This window comes from Psittacula echo, assembly GCF_963264785.1.
Source record: "Psittacula echo genome assembly, chromosome: 3".
Classification (NCBI taxonomy): domain Eukaryota; kingdom Metazoa; phylum Chordata; class Aves; order Psittaciformes; family Psittacidae; genus Psittacula; species Psittacula echo.
The window spans coordinates 58266295-58287546 of record NC_137736.1 but is presented as its reverse complement, the minus strand read 5'-3'; the positions used below and the strand labels follow the sequence as shown (position 1 = coordinate 58287546).

The 21252-nt window shown below is 41.8% G+C and overlaps 2 protein-coding genes across 2 annotated transcripts in view; one reads left to right on the top strand and one right to left on the bottom strand.

Annotated features, from left to right (window-relative positions):
- The window catches only part of GABRB3 (gamma-aminobutyric acid type A receptor subunit beta3), a gene marked incomplete at both ends in the record, with an annotated part of 197417 nt that extends 187873 nt beyond the window's left edge, over positions 1–9544 (bottom strand). The window contains one exon of the mRNA XM_080612703.1: positions 9444–9544. Coding sequence (XP_080468829.1) covers positions 9444–9544 — 101 coding nt within the window. The remainder of the gene's footprint in view (positions 1–9443) is intronic.
- The window catches only part of GABRA5 (gamma-aminobutyric acid type A receptor subunit alpha5), a gene marked incomplete at both ends in the record, with an annotated part of 51966 nt that extends 35492 nt beyond the window's left edge, over positions 1–16474 (top strand). The window contains 4 exons of the mRNA XM_080612705.1: positions 7928–8071; positions 13662–13814; positions 15203–15414; positions 16184–16474. Of these exons, the coding sequence (XP_080468831.1) occupies positions 7928–8071; positions 13662–13814; positions 15203–15414; positions 16184–16474 (800 nt within the window). The remainder of the gene's footprint in view (positions 1–7927; positions 8072–13661; positions 13815–15202; positions 15415–16183) is intronic.
- Positions 16475–21252: the final 4778 nt, after the last annotated feature.

Here is a 21252-nt window from a genome sequence, read left to right as displayed (position 1 = left end):
TTTCAGGCAAAATTGTAAGGTTTTGAGGTTTTTTGTCTTTGCTTTATGGTTTTGAGCTCTAAGTCAGGTCACGTTTAGAGTTTTACCCTATGAACTGGAGTTTCTAAAATTAAGCAGGACCTTCCACTTGTGTCTTGCTTTGAAAAGCTGAAGAAAACGGCTTTTACAAAACTGTGTGTCTCAAAGTAAATTTCACAGGCGTTTTCGGTTATGTATGTCTCACCACCTCACGGGTACAATCTGTACTTCCATTTCATTCCACATTGCTATCAAATTCCTATTCCCACCTTTTCCTGAGTTTAGTTATAAATTGCATTATGAAACAAAGTCATTTTTATCTATCTTAGGGATGTTGGGCTTTTTTTGTTGTTGTTGTTGTTGTTGCTTTGTTTTCTTTTGGTTTGTTTTTTTTCTGTAATGATCAGTATAGTATATTAGTGTTGCTTAGTAATGAAGTCTCTCGAGACCTGTCTGGCACATTTTTCAGAACATCCTATTCTATTCCCTGCTGAATGTGATGAAAAGATCAAATAAAATTGTATATCAGGAAAACATCTAAAATACTGCCTATGTTGCCAAATTATATTTTAAATTCAGGAAAGAGAAAAGTGATTGTTTTAGTAAGACTGAACTTCCTACTGCCCATTTCACAGCCAGTGGTCTCCTATTATCTTTTGTCATCAGTTTTCATACAAGAATTGTTCTAAGTCTATGAATAATTTCCTCCTTGGATGTTGTTTCAATGTCCTCCACTGTCCCATCTAGATGATACTGTGCCATTCCAAAAAAGATTTAATTCTGACCATTTAATTTCTACTCGCACCTGGAGCACTGTCCCATTCTGAGCTGCCCATTGCACGAAAAATCTGGAATTTGTGGAGCAAGTGCAATGCAGGGCCACACAGATCATTTAAGGAGCATCTCTCCTATGAGGAGACACTGAGATAGCTGGGACTGTTTAGCCGGGAGAAGAGAAGGCTCAGGAGGACCTGATCTGCCTGTATAAATAACTGATGGGAGGCAATGAAGAAGAGGGAGTCAGGCTTTGCCCAGTGGTGCCCACTGACAGAATAAGGAGCAGTGAGCACAAATTAAAAGACATTAAATTCCATCTGAACACAAGAAAGCATGTTTTAACTGTGGAGGTGACTGAGCACTGGAACAGGTTGGCTGGAGAGGTTGAGAAGTCTCGATCTGTGGAGATACTCAAAACCTGTCTGGACATGGTTTTGGAAAATCTGCTTTCAGTGTCCTTGCCTGAGGAGGTGAGGAGGTGAGCTTGCAGAGGACTGGATGATCTCCAGAGGTGCTTCCAGCCCCACCCATTCTGTGCTTCTGTGTGATGTGAATTTGTAATCCTGTGTTTACATTTTATGCATTGTGTATACAGTTTGCACACATTACACTTCTTGTCTGTGGCACAGATTTAAAATCATGCATGCTGTTTATCCATATGCTAAAAGCTCATGCCATTTTAAATGATCAGTGTTAATTCTGATGATTTCAGGTCCCTAGAGTAGTTTCCGTAACCCTCAAATTCTCCCAGCAGAATTTGTCATGTTATGGCAAAGTCTTCATTTTAGGCTTTTAATCATTGAATATGTGAATACATTTCTCTTAGTATTTAAATTCCTATTTTACTTTAATAACTTACTGTTACAAAAAAAAGATACTTCCCCATAGACACAGTCCATGCATATTTATGCACTGTATCTTGTTATTTTTATATTTAAATTACATTTTTAGTAGATTTCCACTAGTTCTTCCTATAGAATGATCTCATTTGGACATTGATTCATTCTTATCAACTCAATTTAATGGGAAATTTAGATTACAGAGCTCAAATCTGACCTGAGTTGCATAGGCACAATTGTTGACAGATGTTTTATAATGGGTTAAAAGTATTTGTGCATGAACTAGCCTGCAAGAAACCCATCCTGACTTGCAGAATTCAAGCTAGTACATGATGTCTTAGTAGCAGTGCCATTTTACTGCCTGCAGAAGTCTGGATCTCAATATTGAGTTATCTAACAGCCTCTAAGTAAGTCAAATACATTAATGGATAGGTAAGATAGAATGATAGATATTTGTATGTGTATTCCGATTGTAATTAGAGCTTCTAAAAAAGCCAACAATTCACACACACTTTCACGATCAACAGGGTTTGATGAGGATTAGCAATACTCCCAAGACTGGGCAGTCTGATGATGCTGTGGCATGTACTAAATATCGTGATGATAAAGGCTAAGAATGTAACTGCACAATTGTAATGAATAGAGTAGAAAACAAGCCAAAAGTTATCTTTCTTCCATATTTCTCATTAACTCAGCCTCTGACTAGCATAATTCGGAAAGAAAAGTTCCAGCCATGGTTTGTGGTTAAACAGGTTGTTCAGTTGTGGAAGGCAACCCAAGCATGCAGGGTGGACAACCATACACACAGATCCTTCACTTTTTCACAGGTTGCCTTCACTTAATTATGCAGGCACAGCTTTTATGGCTTCCTGTGAGGTCTGTCAAAGGGTTTAGGGATTGTTTTGGAGAGGAATTCTTTTTTCCTGAATTATTTTATGCCCTATCATGCAGACATGAAAACTTACTGGCAGACATCAGTGGTGATTTTTATTAATGGGTTATAGCTTAAAAAAAACAGTCCTAGAAATACATTTGGGTCCCATGGACTCTTAAGTTTAGACTCAGCCATCCGTATTTACGTTTATTTGACCTAACGAGCCAAACCTTTGAGTTTATTCCAATATGGAGGAGAAAGAAAGGTGAGAAGGAAGGGTGTCTGTCTAGCCACAGGTGCCACCACTGCCCCATGGTGGTGTCAGTGTCAGGAGATGGCTCCCTACTTGTGGGCTACTTTCTGAACATACAGGAGGATGCTGCACTCCTCACACTTCCGTTCACAATTGAAACCAGGGAAAACAAGGTACCCCTCAGTGCCGGGGGAATGGCAGGTGTCCTCCAGGTCTTAACCAGCCGGTGCTCTCCTTTGTCAGACTTTACATTAAGACAATGTATTTCCTCCCTTTGGCTGTGGTCACTCCCCTGCCCTCTGTTCACTAGCTTAAGAAGGACCATGTCATGCTTTCCTTGCCAGACATACAAGAGCAGGAAGCGGGTGGGAGAAGATGAAGGGAGATCTTCACTGGTTTTATACTGTGTGGTGTGTGTTGGATGTTAAAATGTAGGAAAACAGATCTGCCCATCAGTAAATAGATATCAGAAGAAATTACTTATTTCATCACTCTGTAGGTGATAAGCCTGAAGCCATTTATCAAATGCTCACTAGAAATAAACGTCTGTTGTCATTGTCTCAGTTTTAATAACATTATACTTCTTTGTAATTTTAGCTGTTCATCTCAACTGCTACCTTTTTTTGTTTTTTTCCTTTTTTGAAAAAGTGACCTTAGAAGAAAAAGAATAATTTAACAAGGCTTCCCCCTTTCTCTGGCAAGCCTGCAAAATCATTGTAGAGAACACCAAGTTAATTATTTGGATTCGTAAAACCAGAAGAAGACCTTTTTTTTACACTAAAATGAACTCCAAGCAGTCTCACTTGGATTTTCAGTAACTTTGAATTTGGTTCTGCTTTCACAGCAACACCAGCAGCATTCACCCAGCTTGCAAACCCAAAGCTGCCACAATAAATACTTTACTATCACCCCTTAGGAGATTCCTTGTCCGCATCCTTTGTGCCACGTACAGAAGACAAGGACCATATTCCCTTACCCGCAATAAAACTTTATCATAACTCTAGAAAGCGTGAGATGAAGTTCTTAAGCCCTTCAGCAAGCATGGCTGATAGGCAACCTACTAGAAGCTTTGCTTAAGCAGAACAGGGGTTTTACACAATTTGGTATGACAGTGAATAATGCCGTCTCTCCACCAGCACCTTCTCTATCCTAAAAGCAAAATAACATTATTCCAGACTACCCCCACACTTTCAGCTTTCAATAGTACTGTGCCTAATTATACCGCATAGGTTAGCAGCAGCAGAGCTGGAGCTTTTGGTAGTGAAGTTTGGGATAATTGGAGTTTGGGGTTTCTGGGAAGATGTAGCAGAAGGTTTGCAGTAGAAGGACAACTGCCTGCTGCAAGTACACAGGTGTGTCTACCTGGAGTTTTATGTAGATGACCAGAAAAGAAATGGCCAGTGGTTCAGCTGCCACACCAATGTGGATGGGGTAGCTTTTTGCTGTCAGAGCTGTAAGCACCTCTCAAGGGTACATATGGACTGAGGGGGTGGCTGTATCTTTTTACATTCACATTCATGTTGTGACATTTTCTCCATTCTTCCCTTTCTCCCGAGGAAGCTTAGACACTCAGAGCCTGGCCTATAGTGAGAAAAGGAGGCACCAAGCAAAGATCTTATAGCTTTTTAAACACAGACCATGTTTTCTTACGTTTGCATGGAAGATAGATGAGGATCACATCATATATGTGATCTATCAGAATAGAATGTCTCAAGACTGGGGTAAATTATTCCTATTCCTAGTATGACAGGTGACTTCTGGGGGGATAAGTCACTGCAGGTTGCATTGGTTTTTTAGGTTGGACTCCACAGGAACACATCTGTTACCCTCTTGGGCTCAAGGCCCTGGCTATAACTGTCCTGCACAAGAACCTCTTCTAGTGGTGCTATTCTCCCTTTCCCCATAGATGCTCTGCTCCTGGCCAAGCAGTGGCACAGCTCTCCATCTTGTAGCCTCATTCCTGGGAGAGGACCTGTAGGCTGGAGTCCTCCTCCTAAGAAGGGACTGGCCTCAAGCTCTGCTCTTGCCTGCCTGAGTGCTCTCTCTTCTCACCAGTTGGCCTAGGATGGGCAGCATCCCTTCCCTGCTGTGGTTTTGAAAGAAACTTGAGCATACCTTGTAAGATCTGGTGTGGCACCTTCTGCCCTCTGTCTGAATCACAGATATTTTTTTACAGGAGGAGGTGCTGAGCTTCTTCAGAGTAGGAGCCTCTGATCTTGTACTGGAACATATGTTTAAATACCCAGTAAAAACTGCAATTCAAAGCAGAGGCACTGGTTTATTCTAGGACCCCCAAGGCTAGCTATGCCCCTAGGCAGAACAGAGAACCAAAGCATCTGAATACTTGTTAAGCCTTACAGGCCTGTGTTCCTGTGTGGTGACAATTTCAGTGGAATTTGGTTACAGTGCTCTCACTGGGAAGCATCTAATTGGGCTGAATTACTGTGTGTTGTTGGCAGAAAGCAGGACAAACCCAGTTATCCCAGTGCCTAGGATCCTTGCAGTAACAGGAAACTGCTGAGGCAGGATACATCTGGATCATCCCAGCAAAAAGTCCAATGTTTGGGGGTGTATTGCATAGGAAGTAATATAGATGAAAATCAAATTCTCTGACAATCCCAAATCTGCCAACACAAATCCAAAGTTCACTGGGGATATTAGCACATGAACAACATATACCAGATAAGCATTTGAAAAAGAAGCACCTTTTTAAAGGGACCCATCTCCTCCTACTTGTTTTCTCCGGATCTGGCTTTTTAATTATTTACAACATGTTGTGAACTTGTAACCATCTCTGAGATGATGAAGTATCTCAGCTCTACAGGGCAGGTGAAATTCCATCACATTTTTTTAATGCAAATATTTTGAAATGGGAAAGACATTCCTTCTTAGCCTTTTAAAGCAGATCACGAGATGTAATTACAGCAATTTTACTGTACAGCCACAAATACAAGCACATGGAAAGCTTGTATTTGGGCAGACCTGCATGGCTGCTTAGCTAACAAGGGATGGAGGATTTGTAGATCCTCATCTACCAAAGCCTGGATCAGTTCCAGCCCTGAATACAGGAGCAAAAACTGTCAGATATATGACAAAAAAAGATAGTAGTCCATAATATTTTTCTCAGAAGGTTATCCACTGTTTAGGAGTTAGGAAACTGTGTCCTGTTCTTCATCTGAATCAGCCTGAAACCATCTTTCAGTGACTGAATTTTTCTTTTTCTTTTGTTGTTGGTAGTACAAGAAATTCACCCTGATTTTAGATTTCTGTATGCGAGTATCTATACTCAGCGCTTGAGTCACTTCTCAGCTTTTTGTCAGTGAGCTAAATAAGTTGAGCTCCTAATGCTTAAAATTATTACTTGTTTTCTAGTCCCTGGAGATACTTGTGACCCTCTTTTGAACTCTCTCCCCTCCTCTGTTCTGATTATTTCCACATCTTTTCTCAGGTGTGAACAACAATGTACAAATAGCCATAAACAGTCAGACCAAAGATATATGTAGCCTATTGTCCTGCCTTTGGCAGCACTTCCCACAGATGCCACTGGAAGATTAACTACACTGAAAATAAGGTGCTGTTTTCTTCACTGCTACCTGCTCCAGTATCCAAGTGATCTGCAGCTCACTGTGCTATGCACATAAGCTCTTAACCTGAGTTGGGATTACTTCTTCCCATTTTTTGCTTGACATTCCTGGTTGTATGGATCCAGGGACCACCTTGGCATATTTCTTGCCATATTTCTTGCCATTTCAGGGCCTCAGAAGTTCACATTGACCCGTGAAGTTTTGTAAGTCCTCCATGGCGCTGCAGCTTTCCAAGACAGCTTACTAGCTTTAGCAAACAAAACTCTCAGTCTCATGGAGCCAGTACATGATCCTTCAAGCTAACCTCTTGCCCTTGACTCTCAAGTCCTTCTCTGAAAAGCCAGTGTGTTGCCTCCTGCAAAGACTGCATTGAACTAGGATGTGACTTTTTCCAGAAGGAAACATTCTGCACCCCCAACTTACAAGTTAAAGACTGCAGAAGGTGAAATACTAGCTTTTGACTTCAGACCACTTCCAGCTCTACCTTGTCTTCATCTCTTATTTGGAGAGTAAGTCTTGCCAGCTTCTCAGAGATTGTAGTACAATGGATTCCAGCTTACTGCAACCTGCCTGCAGTAATCTTACCTGAAAGCCTTAAATGATCAAGGTGTTCTAGAAGTATGAGAACTACTTAAAGTATATTTAAACGTATAATCAGCTCCTGGATTTTTTGAGACTAACTGTAGAGAAGGCTTAAAAAAATACAGCATTGACTGTCTTTCTAAAAGAAAACTGATATTCCCATATAATAGCATAATTACTCCAGGTGTCAGGGCATTAAAAATAGCAGCAACTTTACAGAGAAAGGAAGGAGTTGGCAGTACTGCCACCACCTTTATTTCCTACGACTTCCAAATGAATGTGAGAGAAATCTTATCGCATTCACATCTCCAGGTCTGCAGGTGTTTCCACACCACCACCCATTTTTTCTGGCACGTGCAACCCCCCCACTCCTGCTCTCCTTCACACAGTCTCACCCCTGAATCCTGTCTCTGTGCCTCACTGGCAAAGGCAGACCCATTCCAGCTTCTTTTATATACAACCATTGCTATATACAACCACAAGAACTACCCCGTCATGCACAAGCACATATACCAAAGTCAGTGCACACACACCAGACCGCACACTTGCATATGGTGACACTTAGTATTTTATCCTGGAGATGGGACAAGACACAGAGGGTCCCTGTTGTCCAGGCAGTTAAGGTGCCCAAGTCCTTTTTAGCGAGGAGGTTCAGTAAATGCCTTTTGAAGCTTGCTGAGGTTTAGGAGCTGCCAGCTAGGTGAGTACTGATCTGAGATGCTCTTTCCCAAATCGAGTGGTTGTGATGGATCATATTTATACCTCCACTGTTCCAGCCTTTGACAAACCATCCCACACATCTCTTATATTTGAAGGCTTCAACCTAATATTTTTTGAGCTGGGCATATGGGACCATGATTATATCATCTTTATTTACTTTTCTTCATTCACTCTCACTCCTCCATTCTTTTCTCTCCCCACCATTTATCATTTAAGGATCCACTAAAATATTACACAGTGGTTTTTATTCATCACCGTTTTTTTCCCCCTTTGTCAACAGATGCTTACCCTAATTCTGAGGTGATCTATGTGTGGACTAATAGCACCACAACGTCTGTAGTGGTGGCCGAAGATGGCTCACGACTTAACCAGTACCACCTGATGGGACAAACTGTAGGAACTGAAAACATCAGTACCAGTACAGGTAGGGAGAATATATCCATCCCATGGTTGCTGACAGCTGGAGCGGGCTCCAGTTATTTTGTAAGGAGACTAGGGAAGCATCTGCGTGACATGGGGTGTGCAGGAGATTCTGAGTACGTTCCTGGCGCTGAATGCAAAGAGGGTTGTGTGCTGGCTCTTAGGTACATCACAAAGATGTCACTGAAGATGTATCCAAGGTCCTGCTATTTAACAGGCTGCAGAAGCTGCACTCAGCTTCTGGTGCCCGCCTTTGCTGAGGCTTCGAGTGCTATTGCTGGCTTATTTCCCTGTGGGAACAACCACCCCAGGAGGCAAACGCCACCCACACATTTGATCCGTTTCAATCATCGCTTTAAAATGATTCGCTTGATGAAACCACATGGGGAGGGAGCGGAGGGTGGCTGGGGGCTGTGGCATGGCTCTGCAGCGTGTCCGGAGGACCACGTGGCTGGAGAGGAGGTGCAAGCCCCGAGGATTCCCATTTCCTCCCAGGCTGCAAGCGGAGGCGCCAGATGTGGCAGCATTAGGGAGGCAAAGAAGATTTAATCCCAGGCCTCACACCCACGTGAGCCAGCCCCCCCTCCCCACTTCCTAAGGCTCCCACGCAAGGGCAGCCCTGGCCATGCATTGGCGGGGGGACTCCCGGAGGGGTTGAGTCCAAGCCGGGCATCACATGGGCTCAGCAGGACTGGGGCTTAGCCAGGTTATACAATGCACTCGTCTGCAGAGCATTAGTGGCATCCAGCAGGGTGGGGAAGAAAATAATAGCCTGCCATCAAGGGAAGGGGGTTTTCCACCACTGCTGGTTGTGTGGGGCTTGGGGTGGGTAAAGGGGGCAGACTGCAGCCACGTGACTGGGAGCAATTCCTGCTGGCAAAGCAGGATGGAGTCTTTTGGTGATGTACCGTGTCCCTGTTGAAAAATGACGGGCTCTGAGCCAAAGGCAGGATTGTAAAGGACAAGGTATAGCTTGAGTTAGGAACCGACTACTATCCGCAGGAAACTTAGGAGATGTGGAAACAGGTACACATACACTTCCACACAAAATTAGCTGGACCTAAACATGAAGCTTCCTGCTCAAACTATCCAAACACAGCAAATAAAGAGGGTGCAGCTGAGCTTGCTGCTTGGTCTCCAAACAGGGCACAAAATGAGGGAAGGCTTGCCTCAGGCAACACAGGGGAGCCACTGAACACAACCACTATCCCCATCCTATAGAGCTTCACCCTCTCCTTTGCCAATTTCAGGAGACACAAAGCTGTTGCCAAAGCAGAGATACCTAAAATCAAGAGAAGCATATAGACAGCCACTGCTTCAGGAAAAACACAAGTATGTGATCTCCCATTAAAAAGTAAAGACACTTTTTTCCTTACCAGTTTACCATCATAGCCGCATTGTTTTCTGCAATGAATGGTAGCTCCCCTCTTGCTTTCATTGTTGCCAAGAAAAAGATCCAGAGGATGTACTGGGGCATCTCCTACAAGCTCGTTCTACTCCTCAAAGCAAGAAAACCATCCAGCCCAGGCAATGAGTGCTCCAGCGTGCCAGCTCCAGGCCACCTCCAGTTTGCAGCTCTGTCTGTGAAAGATCCTTGTACTCCTAAGCCCAAGGAAAGAGGGTACTCTTCAGACAAATCCCAAAGTTCCTGCCCTGTAACAACCTCCCTCCTATAGCTTAAGATTTAGGCTAATAAACGCTTGGTTTCCAACAGCCAGATTTTATATTAATGTCCCAGGTTACATCTGGGCTGGCTGGATTCTGATTGCAGGGTGGATCACAAAGAGCAGGACACAGATTGTAACCAGGGATTAGCAAAATACAAAAATCCGATTTTGCACAGGGAAAGCATCAGTCAGCCGTGGATTTTCTGGACTTCATCAGGCTCGTAGGAGGCCAGTAATCAGGGTTACTTATGAAGGCGTTTCTTCCTTCTATTGAATTGTTGAATACGAAAAAGGAAAAAAAAAAGAAGCTATTGCACAATCCAAGTGCTTGGAGCTTTTGTGGGGTTTTGGCACACAAGTCAAACTACGCAGCCTGTGCAGTTGCATAGGCAAAATGTTCGTGTATATCATAGGATATTTATGCTCACCTTTGTAGCAGACTTTTTTTTTTAGTGGGAATGCTGGACCTGCCTCAAACCCCTGAGATTCTGCTGGGTTTGTAGGCGAGCTGCTAAGTTTGGCTGTCTTCTCAGAAAAAATACCCTGGCACTCCCAATTCATCAGCCGGGCTTGAAATTGAGAATATTTTAACCATGCCACAGAAAATAGCTCTGACATGTGTCACTTCTTTGGGGTTGTGGTTTTTTTGGTGCTAACATACCCAAATGTCATTCCCCCAAAAGAGAAGATATTTGACTACTCACACTGCTTCCAACATCTGTTATGTCCCGGTGGTACAAGTGCTGAAAAGAGTCGGATATGGGATTTGGGTCCAAGTGGATCTTGCTGCTTTCTGCAAATGGTTGCCCAGTTCTGTTCTCAACATCCAGAATCTCTCATTGCTAACTTAGGATCTGCAGTGCCACAAAACAAAACAAAAACCCACTCTTTTATCTTCTGCCAGCTGGAGCCTGAGCTCTAAAATATCCAAAGCCTAAATAATAAAAGAAGCATTCAACCCTTCATTTTGCACCAAATAATTCTGAATTCTCCTTGAGATGAATCTTTTCCTGCATCACTCTGTAAAGGACACAGGCATTTTTCATGGGCCAAAATATTCTGGATGTCAACGTGATCAGGGATGCGGTGTCACAGGCCTAATGTCAGGTTTCCGTCAGAACAGCTGTTGATATACCTGAGTCCAGGTATATCCAGTAAACAAACAAGCCTGGGGGCTGGTCCAGCCCTATTAAAATACTCTACTGAATCCCAGAGTAAGGGTGATAGAAGAATGCATGTAAGATCCTGGAGAATTTGATGGAGAACCCAGAACTCCATCATTGAGATACCAAAAAAAAAAAAAAAAAATAAATACAGTAGCAGCTATTAAAGCATAAACACCGCCTGAAGACCAGCAGCAGCATAGTAGCGTAGCTCTGTGAAGAAATGCAGCCGTTCCAGATCTGGGGCTTTTCATCAGTGCTAAATTTGTTATTAAAATTGTTTTGTGCAGTGATGAGTGGACCCCATCAAGAACAGAATTCTCTTTTAAGTGCTACATAAACCTGTAACAAAAATTAGCTCTTGCTCAAGAAGGCGTATGGTCTAAGAATAAACAGTGGCCTTGTAGAAGTAAAAGGGAGCTTTGCCACTCCAGCAGAGCCAGTATCTTGTTCTGTATAAACAAAAGGCCAAGTCAGGCAGCTTTTAGCTTTACTTTAAGCAGTGGTCCCAGGGCATTAAAAACCAAGCTGTGGGGTTTTCTTAAGCCCTAAGTCTGCTGCAGGAAGTATTCCTGGTGTAGGCATTTTTGAAAGGGACAGCATGGGAAACTGGAGAAGATACAGGTTGGAAGAAGAGCAAAATCAAGATGATAGCATCATTTCACTGGGGTCAAGAGTTTTGATAGGTTAAAGGAAATGGTAAGTTAATCATCTGTGGAGTGCCATCAAAATGTAGGCATTCATTTTCTGCATTTTAAAAAGAAAAAAAAAAAGCTCCTTTTGCTCTGCTGAAGCTGTGTAGATTTTTTTCAATTCCAGCTCCAGCAGCATAGTGTCAAAATCAGTAATGCACATTGTCACTCCTTAGTGAGCAAGCAGACTGTGACTCAAACATATCCCAATGCAGCAGCAGCTCAGAAACAGATTACAGGCACAAAGACCCTGCTGCTGGTGACATATTTTATGGGTAATCCACAAAATAAATGCTCCTAAAGAGCAAGCGGCGTTCCTCCTGAGACTATAATGTGTTCAGCATCCCTGGTTCAATATTACACTAAATGGAAGGGAATTAGATGTCACATCATAGGGATTTTCTCCCCAGTTTCACAGCATTCTCTGTCCATCTCCACATCCCTCTTCAGGGACCATTTCATGAGAAAATCAGACTCCAGAAGAAAGTTACAAAGATTGAGGCAGGCTGTTGGGTAAGACATTTCTGTCATATTCCAGTCTTTCTGTCTAAAATCCTGAGCGTGAAGGTCTGTACACTTCATCCAGAATAACAGAGCTCCCCTAGCACAACATATCAGTGCATCTATACGTGCAAAAGTCCTTTCACTGTAGACCTGTTCTCTGCTAATTAGCCATATTGTCACTTAGAAATAATCTGCCAAATGTAACTGCTTAGCAATGCTGGCTGCAGCTCAACTCAGGCTATTCACTCAAGGCAGAATCAGTCTGTTATATATTTTCCTTTTGTGGCCGGTCTATAGAGACTAACAGTCAAGTCTTGCCACAGAGATTGTAGCTATATTTGTTTTGTTCTTGGAGGACAATATATATTTCATAACAGGAATTACTCTGATTCATCAGTACCCAGATGAATGATGCATGCTTTTACATTATTTTGATCTGGAGATCTGTTAGGGCTTGAAGGGGCTGGTTGTTTTTAACTCTTACTTTTTGGTTTAATTTTTCCTGTATTGTAGCCTGGTTTTAGCTAGCAAGATTTTGGCCTTGGGGAGCAGTTACCATCAATGAATAGCCTTCATTAACAACTATGTTTTTCCAGGAAGAGTCTGAAAGAACCAGTTAAGTTTTGATTTTTTCTGAAACATTAGGGAAGGTGACAGCTGGTCTATCGATTTTGGACTGCATGTTTTTAGGCTTTTATTGAGATTCAGAGGACCTGACAAAAGACAGATAAAGGCAATGCTGTGAATTTGGCATATAAAAAAGCCGTGCAATTTAGCACTTCTGTGGCAGCTTTCAGTGAATTCTCTGTGCAGGCAGTACAATATTCATTGCACAAGTGAACAAGACACGCCACAATGGCTATCCAGAAACAGATGTATCTTTCCAAGGGTTAAGGTGTACCAAATTCTAGGAAAACTGCACGCACTAGAGGAGTATTCTTTTTATTCTTTCTGGAGGAGCAATCTGATGGGTTTGGGTACTCAGATCAGTAAGACAGGCCAGGATCCATGTGCAAAGCTGCAATTTTCTCAGCACTGACACTGGGACAGACAGGTGGTCCCTGAAGTGCAGTGCAGAAGGAGTGTCTGGGCCCATTCTCATTTTTGAAAACTGATGGCTGGCAGTTAATAGTTGCCCTAATGAGGTTAAGTCATGCTGCTAAATTAGGTTTCTGAGAGTAGATGGCTTTAATCATTACTCTGCTAAAACTGACTGTAGGACTGAGTCAAAACCAGGCAGGACTGACGGAGTGCCAGCACCCCAGAATTTTTAAGCCTGGGAACATCAAGACATCCCAGGTATATAAAAGAACTTCAGCTTTTCAGTGCAGTAGGAGTAGTCAGTCATTGTCTTCTGCTTTTAGGGACTGTATATGAAGACCAGCAGGATCTAGCAGCGTTTCTGTCTCAAGTCCTGGTTTTCCACAGCACAGAAACCAAAACATTTTTCATGCAATTAAGAATGGCTGGATGGCCTCCTCAAGTGGGGGTGGGGTGGGGCTGGCCTGCCGAAATCCCTAAATTGATAATCCATTATTTTACCCACATGCATGTTTTTCTTCTTCTAGGGGAATATACTATTATGACAGCCCATTTTCATCTGAAAAGAAAGATTGGTTATTTTGTTATCCAGACGTACCTTCCTTGCATTATGACTGTGATCTTATCACAAGTGTCATTTTGGTTAAACAGAGAATCTGTCCCTGCTAGGACTGTCTTTGGTGAGTATCCCACTTTCTCCCAGCACAGGGAGCTGGCTTGTGGAAGTGACTTGCTGTAATAAAACCACAGTGCATTAATGCTTATTTCTGCTTGAAGTGTTCCCTTGTTCTCTTCCAGTTTAAAACTCAAAATACAATTAAAAACACTGTCTTTGCTTTTTTGGTAAAGTTATGACAGATACTCATCAAGAATCAATATCTCAAGGTTAACAACAGAAGGCAGAAGAATGAGATTGGTGTGATTTGGGGACGGGGAAAGGGGGTGCCCCTTGGGGAAAACACAGAATGGTTTAGAACAAAAAAACATACATATTATCATATTTAGTGTATACTCTAGCTAAGCATTTGAAACAGATTTCACTTCAAGACATTTTGTTTATCTCTGTTTTAAGATGTTTATCTGTGAAAACCATGTAGAGGTTAATTAGTGATAATTATCTCTATTACCATCAAACAAATTAATACGATTTTGCATTTACAAACATATATTCACTACAGAAGTTGTCATGAAAGAAGTCCTTCAGGCTGTCTTAAATTACTTGAGTTATCACTAAAAGATTGCAGAAAATAAACAGTCTTCAGTGAAGGCTGATGAAATATAAAATTTTCACTAGATGGAAAATGAGGGGAGTGGGAACTGTTTATTATGTAAAACTTCAATTAGCTGTTCTTAAACAAGTAATTCTTCTGTGCAAACCCACTGAAATCAGTTGGCAGCTTTGATCAAAAATCAATTCAGCAAGCTGGATGGGGAGAAAGGTACCAGCATCTCTTTACTGACCAGCGGTATCCATTCCAGGTTCACAAAGATGTAACTTCAGAGTTTAATTTCGTCATGTTGGGGGAATCCTTCCACAGATTAAAGTAGTGGCAGCTCTGTCATTTACTGGCCTATGGGAAAGAAGGAGATACAGACAAGGAAATCAGTAACAGCCAACAATTTCACACATACAATGTCCGTGTAAGAAAATAGAATCAGTAATCCCACTGTATTCTGACACTTACTGCTAAATGGGTTACTCACTGATTTCATAACGTACCACTGATTGAGGGACACTCTATACATACCATGCGTCAGTACACAGGGATAGAAGACCAGTATGGTTTTCTGTTGTGTAACAGCTAGGCTTGTCTTAAGCTACAAATGCTTATTTAAATACATTACAACTAGAGATAACCAGAATACACAGAACTAAACACCTGAGGGTGGAGGCTTTCACATTTTCTTGGAGAGCAAGTATCTTACTCTTTTGGACCATAATATGCAAACACTGACTTCATGTGGCCTTCTTAGGTATCCTGCTGAACTGAGGCCTGCTCGTAACTTGTTAGGGATCTCTTAAGGGCTACCAAACTGATCTCTGCCTTTTTTCTTTTATTCTTTACAGGAGTAACAACAGTCCTCACCATGACCACCTTAAGTATCAGTGCCCGTAACTCATTGCCAAAAGTGGCCTACGCTACTGCAATGGACTGGTTTATAGCTGTCTGCTATGCCTTTGTATTTTCTGCATTGATTGAATTTGCAACAGTCAACTATTTCACCAAGAGGAGTTGGGCATGGGATGGCAAAAAAGCCCTGGAAGCGGCTAAAATCAAGGTGCTTACCTTACATTTTTCAAATACCTAGAATAAAAAGCAGGTACTCAGCATAGTTCAAATAATTGAATTGGTCATTTTCAGCTTCTTCATAAAAAAGGTATTTAACTACCCTTCCAACCTGATCCATTCTGTGATTCTATGAAACCTATCTCTGCAGAGCACTCTCTGTGCACTCTCCCAAATAAATGACAAAGCTCACATTGAGCTCTGTGAGTCAGGGTCCCACCACAGAATCCTCAGTGAATAGAGAGACAAAAGAGCAGTTCTGTGAAAACACAAACTTTCGAGTTCCACACTGAAATTAAAATTTTGGAATAGGACTGACTCTTAGCAAATGATCTAGAGACAGCAAGTACCTGCAGGCATCCCAGAAGAGCAGTACAAAGAGGGCAAGCTGGCAGTGGGGCTGAGCCCTTCACCACACTCCTTGCTGCAGCCAGGAGGGTGAGGTTCACATCTTGGCAGCTGCCTGTGGGGCAGCTACCTCTGCAGGTGCAGGACCACATCACCCTGACAAAAGAACCTGCTGGTGCACGCACCAGGTGGGATCCGGATGTGGACCGTCACTGTCAGCTTTCTGTGGTGTCAGGGAAAGTTTAACCTGAGTAAGGCTATAAAATCAAGGCAGAAACAGCTGTTCAGTAGTCAGAATAGCCAAGAGATCTGTTAGCATGATTGATTATGGTACTTAGATTTTTGGGTTAGTATCTTGAGAGTGTTTCCACTTTTTGTTCCTGCAGTCTAACATTTTGTTCTTTACACTGCAGAAAAGGTTGGGAAGTAAATCAATCAATACTTACACCACTGGGAAGCTGACCCCTGCACCAAACATGCCAAAGGACTCAGGCCCATCTGTCATCTCAAACACTGTATCTGCTTCAGTGAAGTCCACAGAAGAAAAACCTGCTGAAAGCAAAAAGACTTACAACAGCATCAGTAAGATTGACAAAATGTCACGGATAATTTTTCCAGTGCTGTTTGGAACTTTTAACTTAGTTTACTGGGCCACATATTTGAATAGGGAGCCTGTTATTAAAGGTGCCAATTCTCCAAAATAAACTGAAGGACTCTAAAGCCACATGTGAGCCATACTTAAAAAGCAGATGCTACCAAGGAAAATTTGAGATCCAGACAACTTTCTACATTTGGGCAATATACTTCAGGAAGTTTTTTGCATGTTTAATAATATGTACAAATAATATGGCCTTGATTGTTTCTACATGTAACCTCAGATGTTTTGGAGATGGTTATATTACTTACAGCAACAGATCTTTATAAAAGATCAGAAGACATTGAACATGGCTTCTTTGCTGCTGAGTATCTTGCATTGATAGTTTACAAATAAATAAGTTATATTTTTTAACTGTTCAAGTGTACTACATATCGTGGTTTTTATACTTCAGATGTACAGTCATACAAATATAGGCTTAACCTATATTTTACAGAAGAGCTCCACTATTGTCATCTGATAAGTTACTGAGTAACGCCAGTTGTAAATGTGCCAAATTATTAAATGTAGGGCTACGTCTGAGCACCTTTACTGGTGATAGGTAGTGCATTACTCTACAGATAAAACTGCTCAGCCCAATTTTCATTGGAAGTTAACACACTGCAGTAAATCCTGATGGGGCTATGCTGATTTTCACTGCTTGATCCTCCAGCTTGCAGTGAAGTAACATGGGGAGCAGGATGCTACTTGTGTAAATAAAGGTGGTGGAATCTTGCCTTTAAAAGAAAATATGAAGTTTGTTTGGATTTTGTATTCCAAGGAATTTTCTTGGGTGATTCTTGGTATTTATTCCAAAAATTAGAGACATATTGCATGAAATTAACATAGATTAGGAACTTACTTGTGCAAATAAAACTTTTAACAAAAGCAGTAGACATTTTTATTAGGGTGAAGTAAATGATCTTTGGACATTTTCCCAAGAAGAAGATTGGGTTATATTAGCAGAGATAAACAGTAAAGAATTACAGTAATTCTACAATAATTATTACTTGTTTCCCACAGTGAAAACCAATCAGCCAACACTAAGAAGTGTGATCAAAAAGATGTGCTTCATGACAGCAAGGTGTTTCAGTGACAATATTGACAGAAAGGTCTTTGTACTGTCCATCTGAAACTTTTCTATAAAATGCCTTGCTGCTGCCAATGTGTTTTGCTTTCACAATGAATGAGAAAATGCAATCTGAGTTTTCAGCTCTTTCCTCCTTGGCATCCTTTCCTTGTTCCAGAAGCTTTTGTAATTTAATCTTAATGTTTAAATAAAAAATGCATTCAATATTTGATTGCAAAATGTCTTTTTTATACTGGTTATCTTTTTATAGAGACCAAAAAATTATGACAAGAGCAAGGGAATTAATTGGAAAGCACACATGCACACAGCCAGTCACATCTGTGAGAATGATGTGTCCTCACTGTTGCCCAGAAAGGTATATACTGAGTGATGACACTGAGTTGAGATGTTTCAGAATTAGGTGCTATCTGGATGCTCTGGAGCATCAGCCCCGTGTTCTGTCTGGGATGGAAAGGAGAGTTCATGCTTCACTTTGAGGTGAGAATATGGTCTAAGACTGGGGAGCTGTCTGGGCTTCTTGTGTGTCTTCTCTTCATCTCCTTCATTCTTAAACATTGCCAAGAAAAAAAATCTCACACCCACTCCTTTTTGCTGCTTTTTGTTTGATGCTTTGGAATTAGAAATTTGCAAGGAGGGAATGAGCAAACAGCTGTGTGGTTCTGAGTTACTGTCTGGGCTTAAACCACGACGGTTCTTTGTGGCACCCAACGTGGCGCCAATCAATCAGAAGAAGGTAAACCCCATAGGCTGAGATAAGGATAGTTTAATAATTGAAATTAAGTATAGTAATAACAGACATAATAACAACAGTAAAGATACTGATACTAATAATAGAGAACAACAAAAAAAGGAGAAATGAAAACTCAGAAAACACAAGTGATGCACAGTAGAATTGCTCATCAATGTCCATCCTGTCCCCGAGCAGCAAAATGGGGGCTGTCAGGGATAGCAAACATAACAATCCTTCTTAGTTGGGATTTGCACACCTGGAGAACTTTACTCCTAAGCACTTCACATGGGTCCACATTCCTCCTTTGTCAAGGCAAAGTAACCACAAAGTGAGTGGCATGGTAGGATCTTGTTAATCACTGTGTGAGATGCCTGCTGCCCTAACCAAGAAAGAGAATCAAGTAAGTCTTCTCTTCCCTCAGACTTCCACAAAAAGCCTCCAATGTGAATTTTTTTTCACTACATGAAGGAGAAACTGAGCCAACTTTACAGGATCTTCTCCACAGCCATTCCGTCTGCCCCAGAGGGTTTTCTGTTCTTTGCTTAATTTGTTTACGCGCTAGTCTGACTCTTACCCTGAATGGCTCAGCATCATTTTCTGGTCTCCATTGCAGCACTCAGTGCTAGGACCTCTAAATCTGACCTATTTTACTTAAGTGGAAAGTCTCCTTGCCTTCACTGAATATGGAACGACCTGCAAACAGCAGAGTTGCACAGTCACAGGATCAAGCCCTTTGCTTTAATTTAGCAAACAATTTATCAATTTACCTGGTGTGTAGAGGACCTGATAATTACCTGCCAAAGACATGTGGCACCACAGACATTCTATACATAGATCACTTCCAGTTATATTGGCTGTCCCTTTCTGTGTGAGAAGGTAAAGACAGAAAATAATGATTAGAGTTCATTCTGTTATCATGGATTTGCTAAACTAAGATGAAGTTTCTTGCAGAAATGTTTCTTAGAGAAACCCACACACTCCTAATCCTTGCTGAGAACTGAAATGATAGGAGAAACCACCTCACAGTGTGTGCTCCTGCCTGAACCGTAGGTGCTGTCCCATAGTCTGGGAGATGCTTCAATAAGCCGGCTGATGCCTGGCTGGAGTACTTAAATGATACTGCCTCGCACTATGCAACACCTAACAGTTTAAATCTCTCTTCAGTCAGTGGAACTGTTTGTGTGGGAGACCATTACTCACTGATGGCATCTGAACTGTGGGAGATGGGAGCATTTCCCAGATCCTGGCTCAAAGTAAACACCTTTGCCTTCTCCTGCTCCACACTGGGGCAGTATCTCGATGTGCATTAGCCTTCTCTGCTTTTCCTTGGAAAGAGCTTGGGCCTTCAGGAGTCGTGTGAACTGTGTCACTGTCCCCAGTATGGGTGAGCTGGGATGCTGTGGAGCACCTTGGGCCTCCAGGAGTGATATGAGCTGTGTCACTGTCCCCAGTATGGTGAGCTGGGACCCTGTGGAGCGCGTCTACCTCACAGCTTAGTCATGGCCAAAGAAAATAACAAACAGGAATTGTCTGTCATTATTTTTTTCTCCAAGCTTTCATGAAAAAAAGAGTGAAAAAGTGGATTACAATGATTCAGCACTGGAGAGTAAGTGTGTGCAGTTCTACTGCCAAATTTCCTCACTTGCACCCATTAAGAATGAAAGAACAAGTCAAATACAATGGAAAAGGGTTTTTATTTCAGGTATTTGAGCTGTGCCAGCTTACTCCAAGGACGAATTTGGGCAACAACATACTTTTTAAAGCTCACCCCTCCTCTGTTATCTGTGTTCTGCTTTTTCCTAAATGGAATATACCCTCTGTGGAATAACTAAACATATTTGTACAAATCTGAGAAATAAATGATTTTATGAAATGTTGTCTCTCAAAAATTCTTGCTCAACTTCTACGTTAAACTTTCAAGAAAACTGAATGAAGCTGCCTTGCTACTCAGTTTATGCAGACAAGATGAATGTAGCACTTGCACAGCTATTTGTTTTTTAAATGTGGAAATAAAGTTATTTGTAATAAGGATATATTTCCCCTAACACCCTTGCTCTTCAGTTTGGAGTTGACACTGAAATGTTCAGAGGAACCTAAACTATTCTAAAAGAGTATTTGATCAAATTGCTTGAATTCTTTCTGACTTTTAACTTGGTTTTATATCACTACAAACAAATATGGCCATCACACAGTGACAGTCTCAAATGACATCCTCACCTTACCAATTTTGTATCTTCTGTTTTGTTAAGGACATTTGTTCAACTTAGAAAGAAAGAATGGAAGTTACATTTTATGAAGCCCAAAGGACTTCTGAAGGATCTTTCCAGGTTTACCACTAATATAGACTCAAGTATAAGTGCCCCATTCTGTACTGCATTATTTGCCTTCTCATTGCTATCCTCAAAAGCAATTATCACTTCTCACAGTGATGTCTTAGAAGTTGCTGCTTAAATTCATCCTGGCTATAAAAAAAACGTAAGTGAAAAGGAAATTAAGAATGTTGGTTGAAGGTACCAACTCATTTCAGTTAGGTGAATTTGGAGAGGTTTTGAGAAATACTGATACATTGCAATGCACTGAACTGACAACAACAGGTTGCATTTGTAGGTGGGAATATTTTATGTACTACACATAGGACAAAAACCACTGCATAATTTGTCACATGTACAGCAAATGCTGAAACTGGCCACCCACAGCATTCTTGCCCTCAGTGAATTCTTTTGGTGCAGGCTGGTGTTACCAGCATCCTCAGAACAATCCCTTGGTGGATATCCATTCCCAGAGGTCCAGCCCTGCCTGCCCTTAATGTCCCTGCTTCTGCCAGCAAGTGTGTGGGAAGTTGTTGAAGAGCTGCAGCACAGTAGCACCAGGAAGGGTTCTCCATATCCTGCCTGTGGGTCAAAGACAGCAGCCGAACCTGTGCCGAAGGGCAGAGCTGAGGGCATACACGAAAGTGTCTGGACCTCTGAGGTTCCACTTCCCACCTCAAGGCAGGTTTAATTATTTGTACAAAGCACAGTGCTTCCAG